At 36.6% G+C, this 14,672-nt stretch overlaps 1 protein-coding gene across 3 annotated transcripts in view; it reads right to left on the reverse strand.

The window, feature by feature from the left end:
• Positions 1 to 321: 321 nt before the first annotated feature.
• The window catches only part of acot7 (acyl-CoA thioesterase 7), a 57,642-nt gene continuing 43,291 nt past the window's right edge, over positions 322 to 14,672 (reverse strand). For all 3 annotated transcript variants that reach the window (XM_082517756.1, XM_082517754.1, XM_082517755.1), the window contains 2 exons: positions 12,667 to 12,851; positions 322 to 808 (listed from right to left, as the gene is read on the reverse strand). In XM_082517756.1, coding sequence (XP_082373882.1) covers positions 710 to 808; positions 12,667 to 12,851 — 284 coding nt within the window. In that variant the 3' untranslated portion in view covers positions 322 to 709. The remainder of the gene's footprint in view (positions 809 to 12,666; positions 12,852 to 14,672) is intronic.

Below are 14,672 nucleotides of genomic sequence, written 5' to 3' on the forward strand. Positions count from 1 at the left end.
AGAGAAACTCAGGAGCAAGAAAGCAACATTATGGGAGAATGGAATTGGATGAGAAGAGGTCGTAATGAGAAAAGGGAAAAGAGAGTGTGGTAAGGCATAGTGTGATAGACGGGCAAAGCAGGGTGAGAGCAGAGAGGAAGTGGGAGGGGGTGATGTGGGAGAGATGCAAGTTGAGTCAAAACCCCCAAGCTCCCCTGATTTCTCTGTGAAAGACACAGTGCTGAAAAGATGAATAGCGTGTGCCCTCTGTGCCAAGGCATGCCCAAGACAAAGACATCACCATCATCAAACTAGCAAGGACACAAGGCGAGAGCCCCAGACTAGTACTTGGATCTTTTATTCATTATTACTACTCACTCGCTTATTCATCAGTTTCCTTGTGCTCAGATTATCACTTTAAACTGACATGATAATTAAGTCTTCAGATCTTCCACAAACAAAATAGTACTCTTCTACACAGAGACAGGAGACAGTGATCGAAAAAAAAAACAGTCTTCATACGTCATTAAAATTCTCTCCAAAATAAATTATGTACTCTTACATACATATACAGTATATGTGGATACTTTGGTGTAGCACAGGAAAAAAAATCACAGGTTCAGGTTCAAGAAAAAGCAATAATCATAAAGCAGAAAATGTTTACTTCATACTACATATTGTGTGGGGTTATTGTATTGTTGCTGCAGGTGTTAAATTCTGAGTGGCAGCGTCACTGGCCACGCATCTTATCTGACAGCCTTTTTTCTTTATTTTGGAGGTAACGTACTTTCCCCTCGTCAAAACGTCTCTGCTCATCCTCGCCTTCAACCTAGAGGAAAAGAAAATAGACAAAAATATTTGTTTCCAGACACATTTATCATCTACACACTGGAATGTTTCCCCTCTAATTATTATATTAACCGTGGGCATGAAGCTCTGATCTAATTGACTTGACAGTGCTGCTGAAATTGCCATTCATCTTCTAGGTGAAATATAGAACAAATGCGTCTGACTCTAGGCTTGTAAAGACCCAGCATGATATACAAAATATATGAAGAAGACTACATATAAGTCAAGTTGATTGAAACCACATGTGACATATGCAGGACATTGCCACATATGAAATTTCTGCATTTTAAAGGTGTGTGAATGCATTTATTTCCAGCAACACATTTTATATTAATGCAACACTAATGGCAAGACTGAAGAATGGTGATGAGTCAGCTGATCAGGTTCATGAATCCATTTTTTGGTCATAGTAACAACATCTACTCACAAGGTTAGACACAACCTGATAAATAGGTAAATAATGCTGTAGAAGTACATAAAGGGCAATTCCGGTAATGTGTGGTGAGTGTTAGCCTCTCAACTCATGTCATCATCTCATCAAACCTTCTCTTGACCAACCTTGACCGCATCCATGATAGTGTGTTCTATGCACAGCGCCAGTGCAGTATTATTGATGTTGCAGGCATCTGGAAACACTCTATAGATTTACAGCTGTTATGAATCATTTTTACTGTTTAATTCTGTGCAGTTGTTTGTTTTGAAGCTAAATGTGGCTGCTGGTTTATAGGAGTAAGCACTCGATATTCTGTACAGTTTAATTTGACTGTTGGCCAACCTTATGATTTGCAACAATACCACCACCAGTGACCATGTCACACTTTCTTTGAAGGTGCTGACTGATTTCTCCTTACCTTATCTTCAAAGCACTGTAACAAAGCAGGGTACGTGAACATGTTTGTATTTCATATATAAAGCGTACTGTTAGAGCTAATGACATGTTCTGATGGAGGCTCTTTGCTGCGTACACACCAGGTGGTTGGCAGATTCAAGAGCACCTGCCACTCACACAAACAGGGTGCAAAACTGACAGATGGCACCTTAAATTTAAGGAGAGAGCAGGGTGGTAACAAACATGACAAAACATAATGCCGGGGACAAGCCCAAGGGGGTCATTACTCAAATGTGACGAGAATATTAAAACAGTGGCGCTGAGCTACAAACACAACACCAGTGGGAATATCTTATCTGTAGAACAGGTTCAGGAGCATACAGCATACATATTGGTGTGTTTGTTGTATGGCAGTTATATAACAGTCAACATACTGCTCAGTCAGTTTTGCTTTTGCCATTCAACTGAAAGTAATGGATAATTCCAGTTCATTGAGTTTGAAAAGAGAGAGAGAGGGGGAAAGAACAAGTTTTTCAGAAAAATAATATAGACACATATAACATACAATATCTGGGCGTCATGTAATATAACCAAGGAACTGACAAGTCATGACCATAAAAATGATTGCTTACGTATCTTACATATTCACATGCTTAATGCCTGCTGAAAACCACATACTGTGGTTCTGTACATAATGTAAAATGTAAACGTGGTTCTGTTCAGTCAGAATATCTACACAGGTAGGTGAATAGGCTGCAAAAAAAGTGAAAAAAAAATTAAATACACAAATAAAATTATTTATAATTATATAAGGTATGTGTATTTATATAAGTGATTACTGGTGTGATGAAGTTCTAACTGGATTGAGATGGGTTACAGACTGTGAGTTACAGAATCAGGCAGGGTGGGTCAGATCAACTCTAAACAAGCTTAGCCATTGCTTTACACCCCAAACAGCAACCAAATGTAGTGCACTGTGATTGTAATGACCTCATATATGCATGCATACACTGTTGAACAATGCTGATCCCATTTTTTAACTTTTGCATCAAATGTTCCCATGTTTTACAAATTTCAAGGTCTGTATTTTACTACTAAAAATACTACTATTACTACTACTGTTACTACTGTAGTATGATTATCTTTCTATAATGCAATGACACAATTAAAAGGTTTTGAAATGTTCTAGCAAAACTTTATTTATGTAATCCATTTCTTAAAGGTGAAAAAAGCATGACTTAAGTTGCATTATTAAAAAATTAATTATTAGACATAAGTAAGCACAATTAAAACAAAATTTGAGTTAAGGACCACAAATAAAATGAAATAGTTAAACGCAGCCGTCAGCAGTAAAAAATGAAAATGAAGAATTACCAGAGTAAATAAAATGATTATAAGCAGAACTTATGCACACAACGTTCTGCTCCTTTATTAAAAAATACATTGCAAAGTTTACTATATTTAAGTGTCTGTACATTAACTAACTGTTAAACATACAGATGCTCCAGCGGCATCTGTAGCGTCTTAACTGGTATCTCTGTGTTGGCAAAAAGTTAACATATTATCTTTTTTTGTATTCTACAAGCTCCAAGTCTATCCCAGCCACCATAGGGCGAGGCGTAGGGTAAACCCTGGACAGGTCCTCAATGTGATGCTGGGCTTATTTCTGACGTATCTGTTAAATATCTATTCGCATACTCTATAAACAATGAATTTCATTTCTATTCATTTAATGAAGTATTTGTAAATATGTGCCCCCATATATACAAATAATTTTTTATTTAGTGGTTATTCATTTTCTTCACATAAGACAAATATACTGACATATATTTAATTTTCAAGTCACAGTTACTCAGTTAAATGGTGTTTCCTTCCTCGCTGTTATACAGTTTATTATAAAGGTGGTTACAAATGGTTGCCTGTTGCAATGTTGGAAGGCAGACAAATACACAAACATGACCTATAATGTCATAATTCCTTTTGTCTAACTCTGTGGACAATCTATTGACTAGCCTAACAATTCATCAAGTGCATTAATGAGGCAGAGGCATCTTGCTCTATCTAGTTAAAACTTTGAGCTGCGCAGGGAGCTGCATTATAGCATTACTGAAATAACCCCCAACAAGGTGATTTAGGATCCTAACACCAATTAGAGGCTTATAAATCATCCTTCTTGAACAGGCTGGAACAATCCAAAGACATTATTGTTTATTTATTTAAGTCTGAAAAACTGCAGCCATGATATCAAAGCAAAAGAAAAAAGGTTTACATGGTGAGACTGTTTATGATCAGACAGAACTGTAAGGATGTCAATTTAATTTAAAAAAATGAATTAATATATTTTATTTAACTTTTTTAAAGAATAAAAATTGTACTAGTAAATAGTAAAAATCCCTCTTTTTAAAACCATATCGATGTACGGTTTGAGATGAGTTAGCAAACAGCAAAACGAAACTGTATACCTTACTGCTGCTGATGAATCATAGCTGCAGACTGTCTGACAATGACAGCTAAAAATGATGCTGGCAGGAAAAATGTGAGCTTTGCTGTCTGCCTGAAGAAGAGATTTATGTAAGCTTTGACTATTAACATATCAAAGGTTGTTAAACTAAAATAATAATTATTATAAAACATTTTTAACGTGCAATTTTTCCTGCACAGCTTGAAATTGATTTGAACTAATTACATGAATATTTTGTAATTGAATAATTGATTTATATTTCCAGACACCAATTTATACATTCAGCTCACCCATCCAGTAAAAACAAATTCCTGATCACTGTTCAAACCTTGTTTTTTTAGCCTTATTACTTAATAGTCAATAATTACAATAATAATATTACTAATAATAATAATATGCACATATGGCCGGTGCACATCCATCTACACACAGTACCACAGGTTACGTGTGTCATGGGTATGTTAACCATTATGTTAATTACATTTGCATAACTCCATGAGGCAATTCATTTTTTATTAAGGTCCTTGTTGTGTTCTTAAGTAATTTGTCTTCACTACAAAAATAAAGCAGAAATATCCTTGCAAAAACCAGCATGCTTGTTATATTGTATTTAAGGCAAATGCCTATACTCCAGCAGTGTCATGTGACAATCACTACATGTATTGGCATTCGGGTAAACTGAACCATTTCATGTTTCATCAAGGTTATTTATCTTTACAATAAGAATGATAGCTGACCCTAGCTGATTCAGTGTCTACGGACTTACAAGAAGCTTTTTGGTTAACAGGGCTTTCCCTAAATTCCCATCTATTCTGTTCATAAATCAAAGTATTGAACAAACAAAAAATGTGATTGTGACTGTTAAATCATCATTTTGTTCAGCATAACAGTTTGTCCTTGTGTTGGTGCTCACTGAAAACTCAGAAAATTACTCATCCGTTATTAGTCTTGATCATCAATGACTTACCAGGCTGGCATTGCCATTTCTTGACCCATGCTGTTTATCTGCATATATAGATATGATCAGGTGAAACATGATGAAGATGATACTAAGGTTACTAAGGCAGATGATCTGATGTTACAAGCCCAGAAGATGAAGAAGAAGAGGAAAAAGAAGAATTACTCTCAAAATCTTCCAGTGAGATAACATCAGAGCCCAGAACTTTGGCTGATTGGGTCAAACACCCAGGACAGATGTTTCACCTGTTGTTAATTAAATCCACTCGGTGGACAGCTGAATGGAGCATGAAAAACCAATACGGTGTAAATGTGGAACAGGGACAATACATGTAAAGGAGATTTGCTCAGACAATGCCAGCAAAATGCCAGGTGGGTTCTGTTGTGTTGGCGCGAGCTGCTATTAGAGTGGGCAAGGGGCATCAGTGGCACTGGCAAATGTCACTGTGTAAAGGTAGCACAAAGCTGTAAACAGCCAGCACAAGACAAATAATAGAATGAGCCTGGATACTAACCTATATATCTGTGTGTGATAGAGGGACCGAGAGGTATACACAAAGGATGACATTTTAGACAAAGATGAAAGGTATTTCATTTCTAGTCATAAAATGAATCCTTTTATATCAGCCAGGCTCTTCTGGATGGTGAAAGGAGCTCTTCCAGTGGATCTTTTCATTTAGTCATAAATGCTTTGAGTTTTTTCACTGCAGCTATCTGATAATACAGACATGCCAAGTTCTTATGGGCTTCATCGCAGCTTTAGCAACACCAATGAAGAGTCTGAAGTATACAGCCTCAGTTGGATCCTATTTTTCAGCAGTTTACTAATGTAAGATAGCGGACAGAAATTATACTGAACTTTCTACTGTAGTATGAAAGATCGATCAGGTAATTTTGAGGAAAAATACAACAAAAAATAAATTTTTTCATATCATTTTTTTCAAATTCACTCTGATGACAATTTTAGATCTGAAAATGATCAGTTGTTGCTTATGTAGCAGTTTAAATACTGGGTTTAAAGAACAAGTAATTTGCAATTACAAGAAAATTAGAAGTGACACTGATCTCTATCAAAGATTTTCTGAAAGGAAAATTTAAAAGCACTAAAATACAAGTACTGAAAAGACTCATATCATAAATATGCTAAATTACTCTTTCTAAATATAACAAAATTATACTTTTTCATTATGATTTAGTATCTAATTTTGAATTTGATCTCAAATTAAGGCAACAACATGACAATACAACATCACAGACAAAACTTATCACCCTTTTAATCTTCTTTTGGGTGCTGCTGACAGACAGATGTTTATCGGAAAGTAATAAAAGTTGAATAACTTTAACAAAAAAATATCTAAATAATGTACTGTCAAAGAGAAAACTGGGTTTCACTGAACTGAAGAGAATTTAGTTCGAACTGTGAACACACAATATTTAGTGTATGAGGTAGAATGATAACCCCCTGATGTGCACATTTAGCAGTGCCTAACAGATGCAGGCATGATCTGGGCGTTAAATTTAACGGGTGTACCCGTTAACACGTTTTTGATTGTCTTAAATGGGAGGTATCTAAAAATAAACGAGCATCACTTCATGTGAACTACATGAGGTTGTCATGACGACCAGGCTTGTTTTCGTGTCAAGGGAGGCCAGCTGAGTCTTTGCCAGCGAGGAAGGAGGGAGATGGAATAGAAGGAAGAAGGAAAAATCAGAGGAAAGATGGAGCAAGAAGGCAAGAATAAGAGAGATATAGTGAAACAATACTTAAATCAATAAATGGAGATATGCAATAAAGAAAAACACACATACACAAAGACACAAAGCTTTTCTTTGTTCAGCAGGGATGAATGGTGGACCTATTAATACTGTATTTCTACTAACAATGCATTTTTTGTGCTTGCTGTTTTGACCAAAATCCTGGCCTAGCATGTATATATACTATATTTCAGTAATTCCTTTTCAAGATTACTGTTATAGATAGGCAAGGCATTCCCCACTATCCTCTGTGCGCCTGCTGTCCTTATGCCCCACTTCAGCATAACCCACAGTATGCTAACATTAGTGACAGCCCAGCTACACATACACACACTCCCACCGTCCCTAACTCCCTAGTGAGCTGAAACTGAAAAATCTAAAAATAGTGATTGCACTGAGCTCATTGGCAAGAAATCAAGGAAGGGAAAATGGGAGGGAAAGCACCTGCAGTCAAAAATAGCAGAAGTCATGTCGATCAGACTATTTATAGAGCTCAACTGGGGCAAAAGCTGCCATGAAATTATAATAAGTGATGGTTTGAGCTTTCAGGAGTGTTTTCAGTTTAAATTTCAGCAGTACTAAAAAAGGACAAAAAAAAGAGACAATTGCATTATAAACATAAAAGAGAAGCAGGGAGAATCACCTTTTTTTCTTGGTTGTTGTTTGTTTGTTTTTTAACAAACGGATAACGGAGAACAAAAAGAATCAGAGAGACAAAAGAGAGGTGAAATGCAATCTTGTAATAGACACTGCTCAATAAGACTAGGGGAATACCAGATGGCCACAATATAACATAAAGTCAGTTAAACAAGGGTACTAATTCATAAACCATTGTGAATCAGTTTCACCTGCTTTGGTGCAAATGACAGTGACGACAGGTGCGCTGGAGAGATAAAAACAAGGCTGCGTAAGCAGTCCAGCTCATACATGTTAGCACACACACACACACACACACACACACACACACACACACACACACACACACACACACACACACACACACACACATATATATATGCTGTCCCAAGAAGATGGAACGTCTTGGTTTGAATGGTCCGCAGTTAACGTCTCATGCTACCAGTGTGCTTTCTACATTTTATGTCCACAGAACAGACGATTTTAAAAGACTCTAGTTGTAGTTCTTTTTTATAGCCTTTACCTACTGAAAAAGATCAACAACTTCAGCAGAGACGGAGAAAAATGACAGAGGTATAGGTTTCCATAAACATGGAAGGTCTCTATGAAAGACAAATAGATTTAGTCAAGGTATTGTTATTATTATTTAGTTCTGAAAGCGCACACTTGGGTGTCTTTGTCATACATTTTAAAGACTTACAGCAGCCAGTCCATTTTATCACAGTGCCTTAAAGTAACTCAATTTATGTAACAGTACATGCAGTCATTAGTCTTATTCTACTTGCATGCAGAAAAGTTTACTCATTTCAATCATTCCTGGCAAAATAATACACAGCCAGAATAAGTAAGAGAGAAACAAGTTTGTTTGTTTTATAAGGATTTTCAGTATTCCCTGATGAAAAGGGCTATGGGGCATTAGAAGACTAAAGGTATAAGAGGAAGCAAGTTTAGTATTTGGGGAAATGAAGCTTAATTAAATTTTATGCCAAGCCAAACAAGCTTTTTTTTTTTTTTTTTTTTTACTTCAGTGAAAAGGTTAAAAACAACAAGCATTGCACTGTTCATGGGTAACAAAATTACCCATCTCTAAAGGTCACATTAAGTTGTGGTCACGTACAGGAGTATTTTTAGCTGATACAGTGACTTTGAGGACTCTTGAAGTAGCAGTCTAAGTAACACCGAGTAATAACACAATCTGTCCCACTGTTGAGCATTGGTAGATAGCTTTTGTTATGTTTAGTCAGAGCCAGGGTGGCTGCTTCAAGGTTTCCACTCTTTGTGCCAAACTAACTGCTAACTGTCAGACACGTTTTGTGTAATCACACTTTCATGCTAGCTCAGAAGAAAAGGTTTTAATTCTCTGGAGGATCTTTAACACAGAGACAGTAAATACCACGGCTTACTATTTCTGGGAAATAGCTGATGATACTATTTTGTACCATGCAAAAGTCTTGAGCCAGTCCTTGTTTCTTTATGCTTTGCTAGGTAAACCTGGCAATAGGTGCAACGATTTACTGAAACAGGCAAATGTACATGTACATAAGGCAAAAATAGAGTTTGTACGATTCTAACAGGCTTGAAAGTCATTGTTTGGTATGACACCTATATTTCTATACAGCCTGAACACAAGAGTTCTTTTAATTTTTTTAACTAGTCTACAGAAATAGTTCTCTAGTCTTCTCGAAGGACATTCTTATTTGGATGCTGTGTGTGTTGTAGACACTGTATATTGTATCTCCTCCAAAGACACTGATGACGACTGGACCCAAAAATTTCAGATTTATATTTTTCACTCAATAAGAACTGTTGCGACTGATTTTCAGTTCTGTTCTTTTAATTTTGCATACAGCCTTTTCTCCCTTAACAGGGGCTTCCTGACAGCCACCCTTTCACTGAGACCATTTTTGATGAGGCTTCACTGAACATTAGACATAGGCATCTTGCTCCTCTCCTATTTCCTTTGTTTTCCACTTTTGCAGTTTCCCCAGATTTTTTAAGGACACACAGCACACTAATGCTAATAATATTTGGGGAATTAGCTTGTTAGTGCCAAAATACTATTTTATCCCTCTCAAATGGTACAGGTCCCAAAGCTTTTGCAGTTCATCAACCCGACCATGTTCAAAAAGTGAACTTTTTTTTTTGCCTTTGCCATCCGAAGGTCATGACAGTGTGACCTGACAGAAAATGACAATGAATCAAGATTTTTGCACAGATTTGACCTTTTAATGGCATGTGGTCCTAAGCTCGATCAGCTGTTTCAGTTTTCAATAAATTGCATGCTCGAAAAAATGTTTTGTCTCACTCCCATTTCTTCTTAATGCATGTTCAAGGTCTACTTGGAACCTTGTTAAGATCCTACCATGCAAAATATGAGTTTTTGCCATTTTTCAAGTGGTCTTAAACTTTTGATTGGGACTTTATAATCGTTAGTATTTTAGAGATACTGATTCAACAAAAGAACTGGAAACAAATTATGTGTTTTTGTGCCTAAAGATATCATTTAAAATAAAATATTTGCTATTTTGTTTGGTGTGTGTAGACAAAATGCTTTATTATGTCGATTATGACTGATTCACAGGTCAGTATTAAGTTACCAAAAAAAATAAAATTCCTCTAAAAACGGTCGGCCTACGTTTATTACTCAACACTATTTTAAAAATTACAAGTCTGGCTCTTTGGAAGCAGAATATAAAGAAATGAGGGGGGAATCAAGACTTTTGCACAAGACCTTTTATGTGGCCAAAATGTAAGGATGTGGAAGCCAAATACACAAAAACATTTCACTTCCACATCCTTCCATTTTGATTTGTTCTGCTCACAATCATCTGACTTACGATGCTTTTTTTGCTTTTTGATCTGTTTGTCTTTCCAACTCCCACAGTCCCATCTCTCCTGTTAGGGAAAATTTGGGTGTTAATTGGACTGACGTGTTGAACCTTATTTCCTGCACATGACGTTTCTCGTGTACACACCAAAGACCAACAATTATGAAAAGGTTTACTGCCATCAGTAGAGTCAGAGTCAATCTCATCTCATGCTTATGCCTCCAGTAAATAGTCATAAAGCCAGAAATAGCACCGATCGAGCCTTGTCCTCCTCCTCTTGCTCATATAAATAAACATGCACGCATTTGTGCTCAATGATCTGTTCCATGGATGTGCACATTCACAGGCAATGCTCATTCTAACACATGCAGACCTGCACACAAAGGGCTCGTGTTTGTGTACATGCACTTTCTTCATAACTCATTCACACACGCGTTTCTCTTTTGCCCTGCCCTTGTTTATTTGACAAGCTACATCAGATCCCTGGCAGCCTAGGCTCCATTTAGATTTCCATTTATAGTGTTGAGGATGAATTATTAAAATCACCAGGAGATTTTTTAGCCTCTCTTTTGATAAAATTGAGGTCTGAATAGAAACTACAATGAGTGTAATAACTGCTACAATTCCCTCCTATTAAAACAAAAGCAATGAGCAGCTTACGTGAGGCAGAAAACCAGGTAATGAATGCATGGAGGGAGAGGCAGACAATGGGCAAACCAAATGCAGGTTTTGTGAAATGGAAATCAGGGGACTGACAGACACTTTTGAAAAGGCCAACCAAAGGCGACATGCATTTGATGAACACTTCTATCTGCAGGGGCATCATCAGAGAAGTCTTGAATAAATGTGCTGTGGTTTATAAAGGTTTATAAAGGCTAACACTGCACCTTCAACTGTGACCTGATGGTCAAATGAGTCACTGCTGCACTTGTGGCATGACAACACACCTATAACAATCCTTTTTCACGCTTCACTCTCAACCACAGCAGCTTTCTTCCTGCAAATTTCTTATTACACGCTCATGGTACTTGAAACATGGAAGGACATAGTGTCATGCACTACTGTCTTGCAGGCGGGAGTTAAAATGCATTTTTGTAGAATACATGTGTTATTTTCAAAAATCAAAGATTTATTATTTCTATTTGTACTTATTATCATACTATTTGTTTTCTTCTTTGTTCTTCTGTTGCTAGTATTATTGCCTTTGGTTGTTTTTTTTTCAGTATTCTACAAATACTTCTAGTTTAATTATAAGTTCTGGTGTAAACTCTATGAAATTTGTACAAGTGCACTTGAGGGAATAATGACCCTAACCCAAATTTGAAACTGCCCACCCATCTCAAGAAAATGGAGTGCAGTACATCATTAATAACAACAACGACAACTCAAACAAAACATTAAGTAGAATTTGAATTGCTCAGTTACAAAATATGGAGTGAAAATCTTAATCACGACACTTAAAAATAATGTGAACCTTAACACAAACTACATTGCTTTGTTTAGAATATGGTTTTAAAAGCTCCTCGCTTGTGTAAAATTGCAAAAAGATAGCTTCTCATTAATATTAATGACTTAAACAGATGGCGCATGAGCTCGGTGTTTGCATAAAAACAAGGTTTGGATCGTTATGTGTTGGAGAGCCTGAACAAACAGCAGGCATCTCTCTCCTGTCTGCAGGTAAGCATGCAGTCTTTGCTTGCTGGCAGTAAGTGCTGAGTCAGGCATACTCATCCCAGAGATACTCATCTCAGAGATCTTGTGGGAATAAGATCATTCAGCCCTGCTCACTGCTGAAGGATAATACCCAAACACTATGAGGATTTGAATGCTTTCTAAAGAGTCTGACATGTTGAATTCCTAAACAATGGGCAGTATCTTTGAGCTTTCCAAAAACCATGTCTGTGAAGACAGTCTTTAATATATAATCTTAAAAGTATTAGTATACTTTTTCATATTTGTCATTTTTTTCAGCTATCTGGAAAATTTTACAGTGGTTTTGGATCAAAGATCAGTCTGACCCAACTCAACATTTTCTATATATGAAGGCTCCATTGATCCAGTCTTGTAATGGCCCTTTTACATGTCACGATAAAGAAAAATTACTAATGGAAATGTTATCAGCAGTTAGAAGAGACCGAGCTAAAAATAACTAGCCTTTAAAAGATGATATCGCAGCAAAAATGCAATAAAATCCATGCCTTGATTATTTTCCATTAGAATACTGTAAAAAAACAGACTTGACTGTCAGTGTTTGTGAATGTAATTACTCTGTACTAAGGGATATGGATATAAAATAAAGTATAACATCACAAATTATGTATCAAGGTTTTAAAAGACAGGCAGACTTTAGAAGGAGATTGGACGATACCAACCTTAAGGGCAGGGACAGGCAGGGGCTTATTGTCCTTGTCCAGGGAGATGAAGGTGAAGAAAGCTGAGACAGCACGATATTTCCCCTTCTCTGCCTCCACCACTGAGGACGCGTCTACCAACACCTCAATCTCCATTGATTTGTTACTGACAAATGTGAGTCGTCCTGTCACCGTCACCACACACCCTTGGGAAGAAGAGGAAAAGGATATTGAGCACTCTGATTTTCAGTGTTTTAAAATAAAACCTAAATATGTTGCCATTTAGAGACATTTTCATTTTTTTGATCTTTACCATAACATTTTCTACTATTTCTCAGACATAGCAGTTATTTTAAGGCTTCACTTAGTCTTATAAAGGTGAAAAAAAGAAGTTGCACAAGGCATCAGGTTTTCACAAAAACACAGCATTCCAACCGCTACATCAAAAATACTGAATAATGTAAGTAAACTCATACTAAATAGCTTTAATTACACTGAATATGATCTATATAATAAACTAGCAGAGGAAGATTTCAGCTCTGGTCTTGCAGTCTCTATCACATTGTTGCATCATGGACTTTTCGAGACAGGCCGGCGACCTCTGGCTAAAAGCTCACGCTGAAGTAATATTGAAGCTGCACTTTCTCAGATATCTAATCAACCAACTGTCTTTCACTCAAAAATGTGCTCTCTACCTTTTGTCACTGCAGCGAGGTGGGAAAAAAAGTCATCAAATAATATTACAGAGCATTGTTGATGTATTTCATTATTCTCTTTGATGTGCCTGTACTGTAATATTACTGCAGTTGCCATAGAGACAAGGAAAGAAGGTGTTACTCCTGCAGTCAGGAACAGATCGCAAGTATATGAGTGAGATCTTATAAAATAGTCAAAGTCCTAAATAATAAATGATGCACATAAAAAAAGGGGGGGAAAGGCTTTTATCAGTGTATGAGCTGCAAAGCACTCTGACACGATGACAACAATACAAGAATTCTATCAGAATTAGACTTGACTGTTGTTCAGTTACAGATCTCGTATTCATGCAGGATACTCTGCAAAATTCATGGGTATGAGTTCGGTTTTCTTGACAAATAAGCCTCTGTTGTCAAAAGATATGCTTATAGAGTCAATAATTAGGCTTTTTGCAGTAAACCCAGGTTTGTTACCCTAACCCATCCATCCATCCACCCTCTTATCCAATTCAGGATCACAGGGGCCTGGAGCATATCCCAGCTGTGACAGGTTGAGAGGCCATGTACACCCTAGATAGGCTGTCAGGCTATCACTTGGCTGACACCAAGAGACAGACAAGCATTCACGCTCACATTCGAACCTAGGGCCAATTTAGAATAGCTAGTTACCCTAACATGAATGTCTTTGAAGTGTGAGAGGAGGCCCAGAGCGTGTGGAAAGAAAACACACACAGGAACAACGAGACTACATTTATAAAGCAGTTTTTAAGGCTTTAACAAACAAACTTTTTGTGTTTGTTTTGATTATGGTTTTCTGTGATGCAGCCTAGAACTGAAGTACTGAGGGTAAAAAGAAAAAAAATGGAGATGGCAAAGAAATGCAAAACTGCACACAGGTTCAGAGTAGGCACACATGAGACAATAACACAGTCAAACTTTATGCCATGCAAAAAATGTCCAAAATCTTAAATTACAAACAACAAGAATTCTAATGATATACGGAGCTTAGCAAATTGATTATCACCACCAAATACAAGGTTTAAGCCACAGCTGCCTTAAATTAACAGTATTATTAATTACCAAAATCACTTTTAAGTTTCTGTAATGTTTAATCCAACAATATGCACAAGGTCTTTAATCAAGTTGAGAAAATTCAACTTTCTAGATTTTTTTTATTTTTATAATTGAAGTCTTTATTTGTTTTTAACATTTCACAACACAGATTTTTATATATGTTAAGATGACTATTACGCTATCATTATCACACATTCAGTAACCTTGGATGCTGAGATATTTAGGAAACGGCAACAAGGTGATCATGAAAATCCATAT

Source organism: Aulonocara stuartgranti (assembly GCF_965226115.1).
Source record: "Aulonocara stuartgranti genome assembly, chromosome: 20".
NCBI classification, from domain to species: domain Eukaryota; kingdom Metazoa; phylum Chordata; class Actinopteri; order Cichliformes; family Cichlidae; genus Aulonocara; species Aulonocara stuartgranti.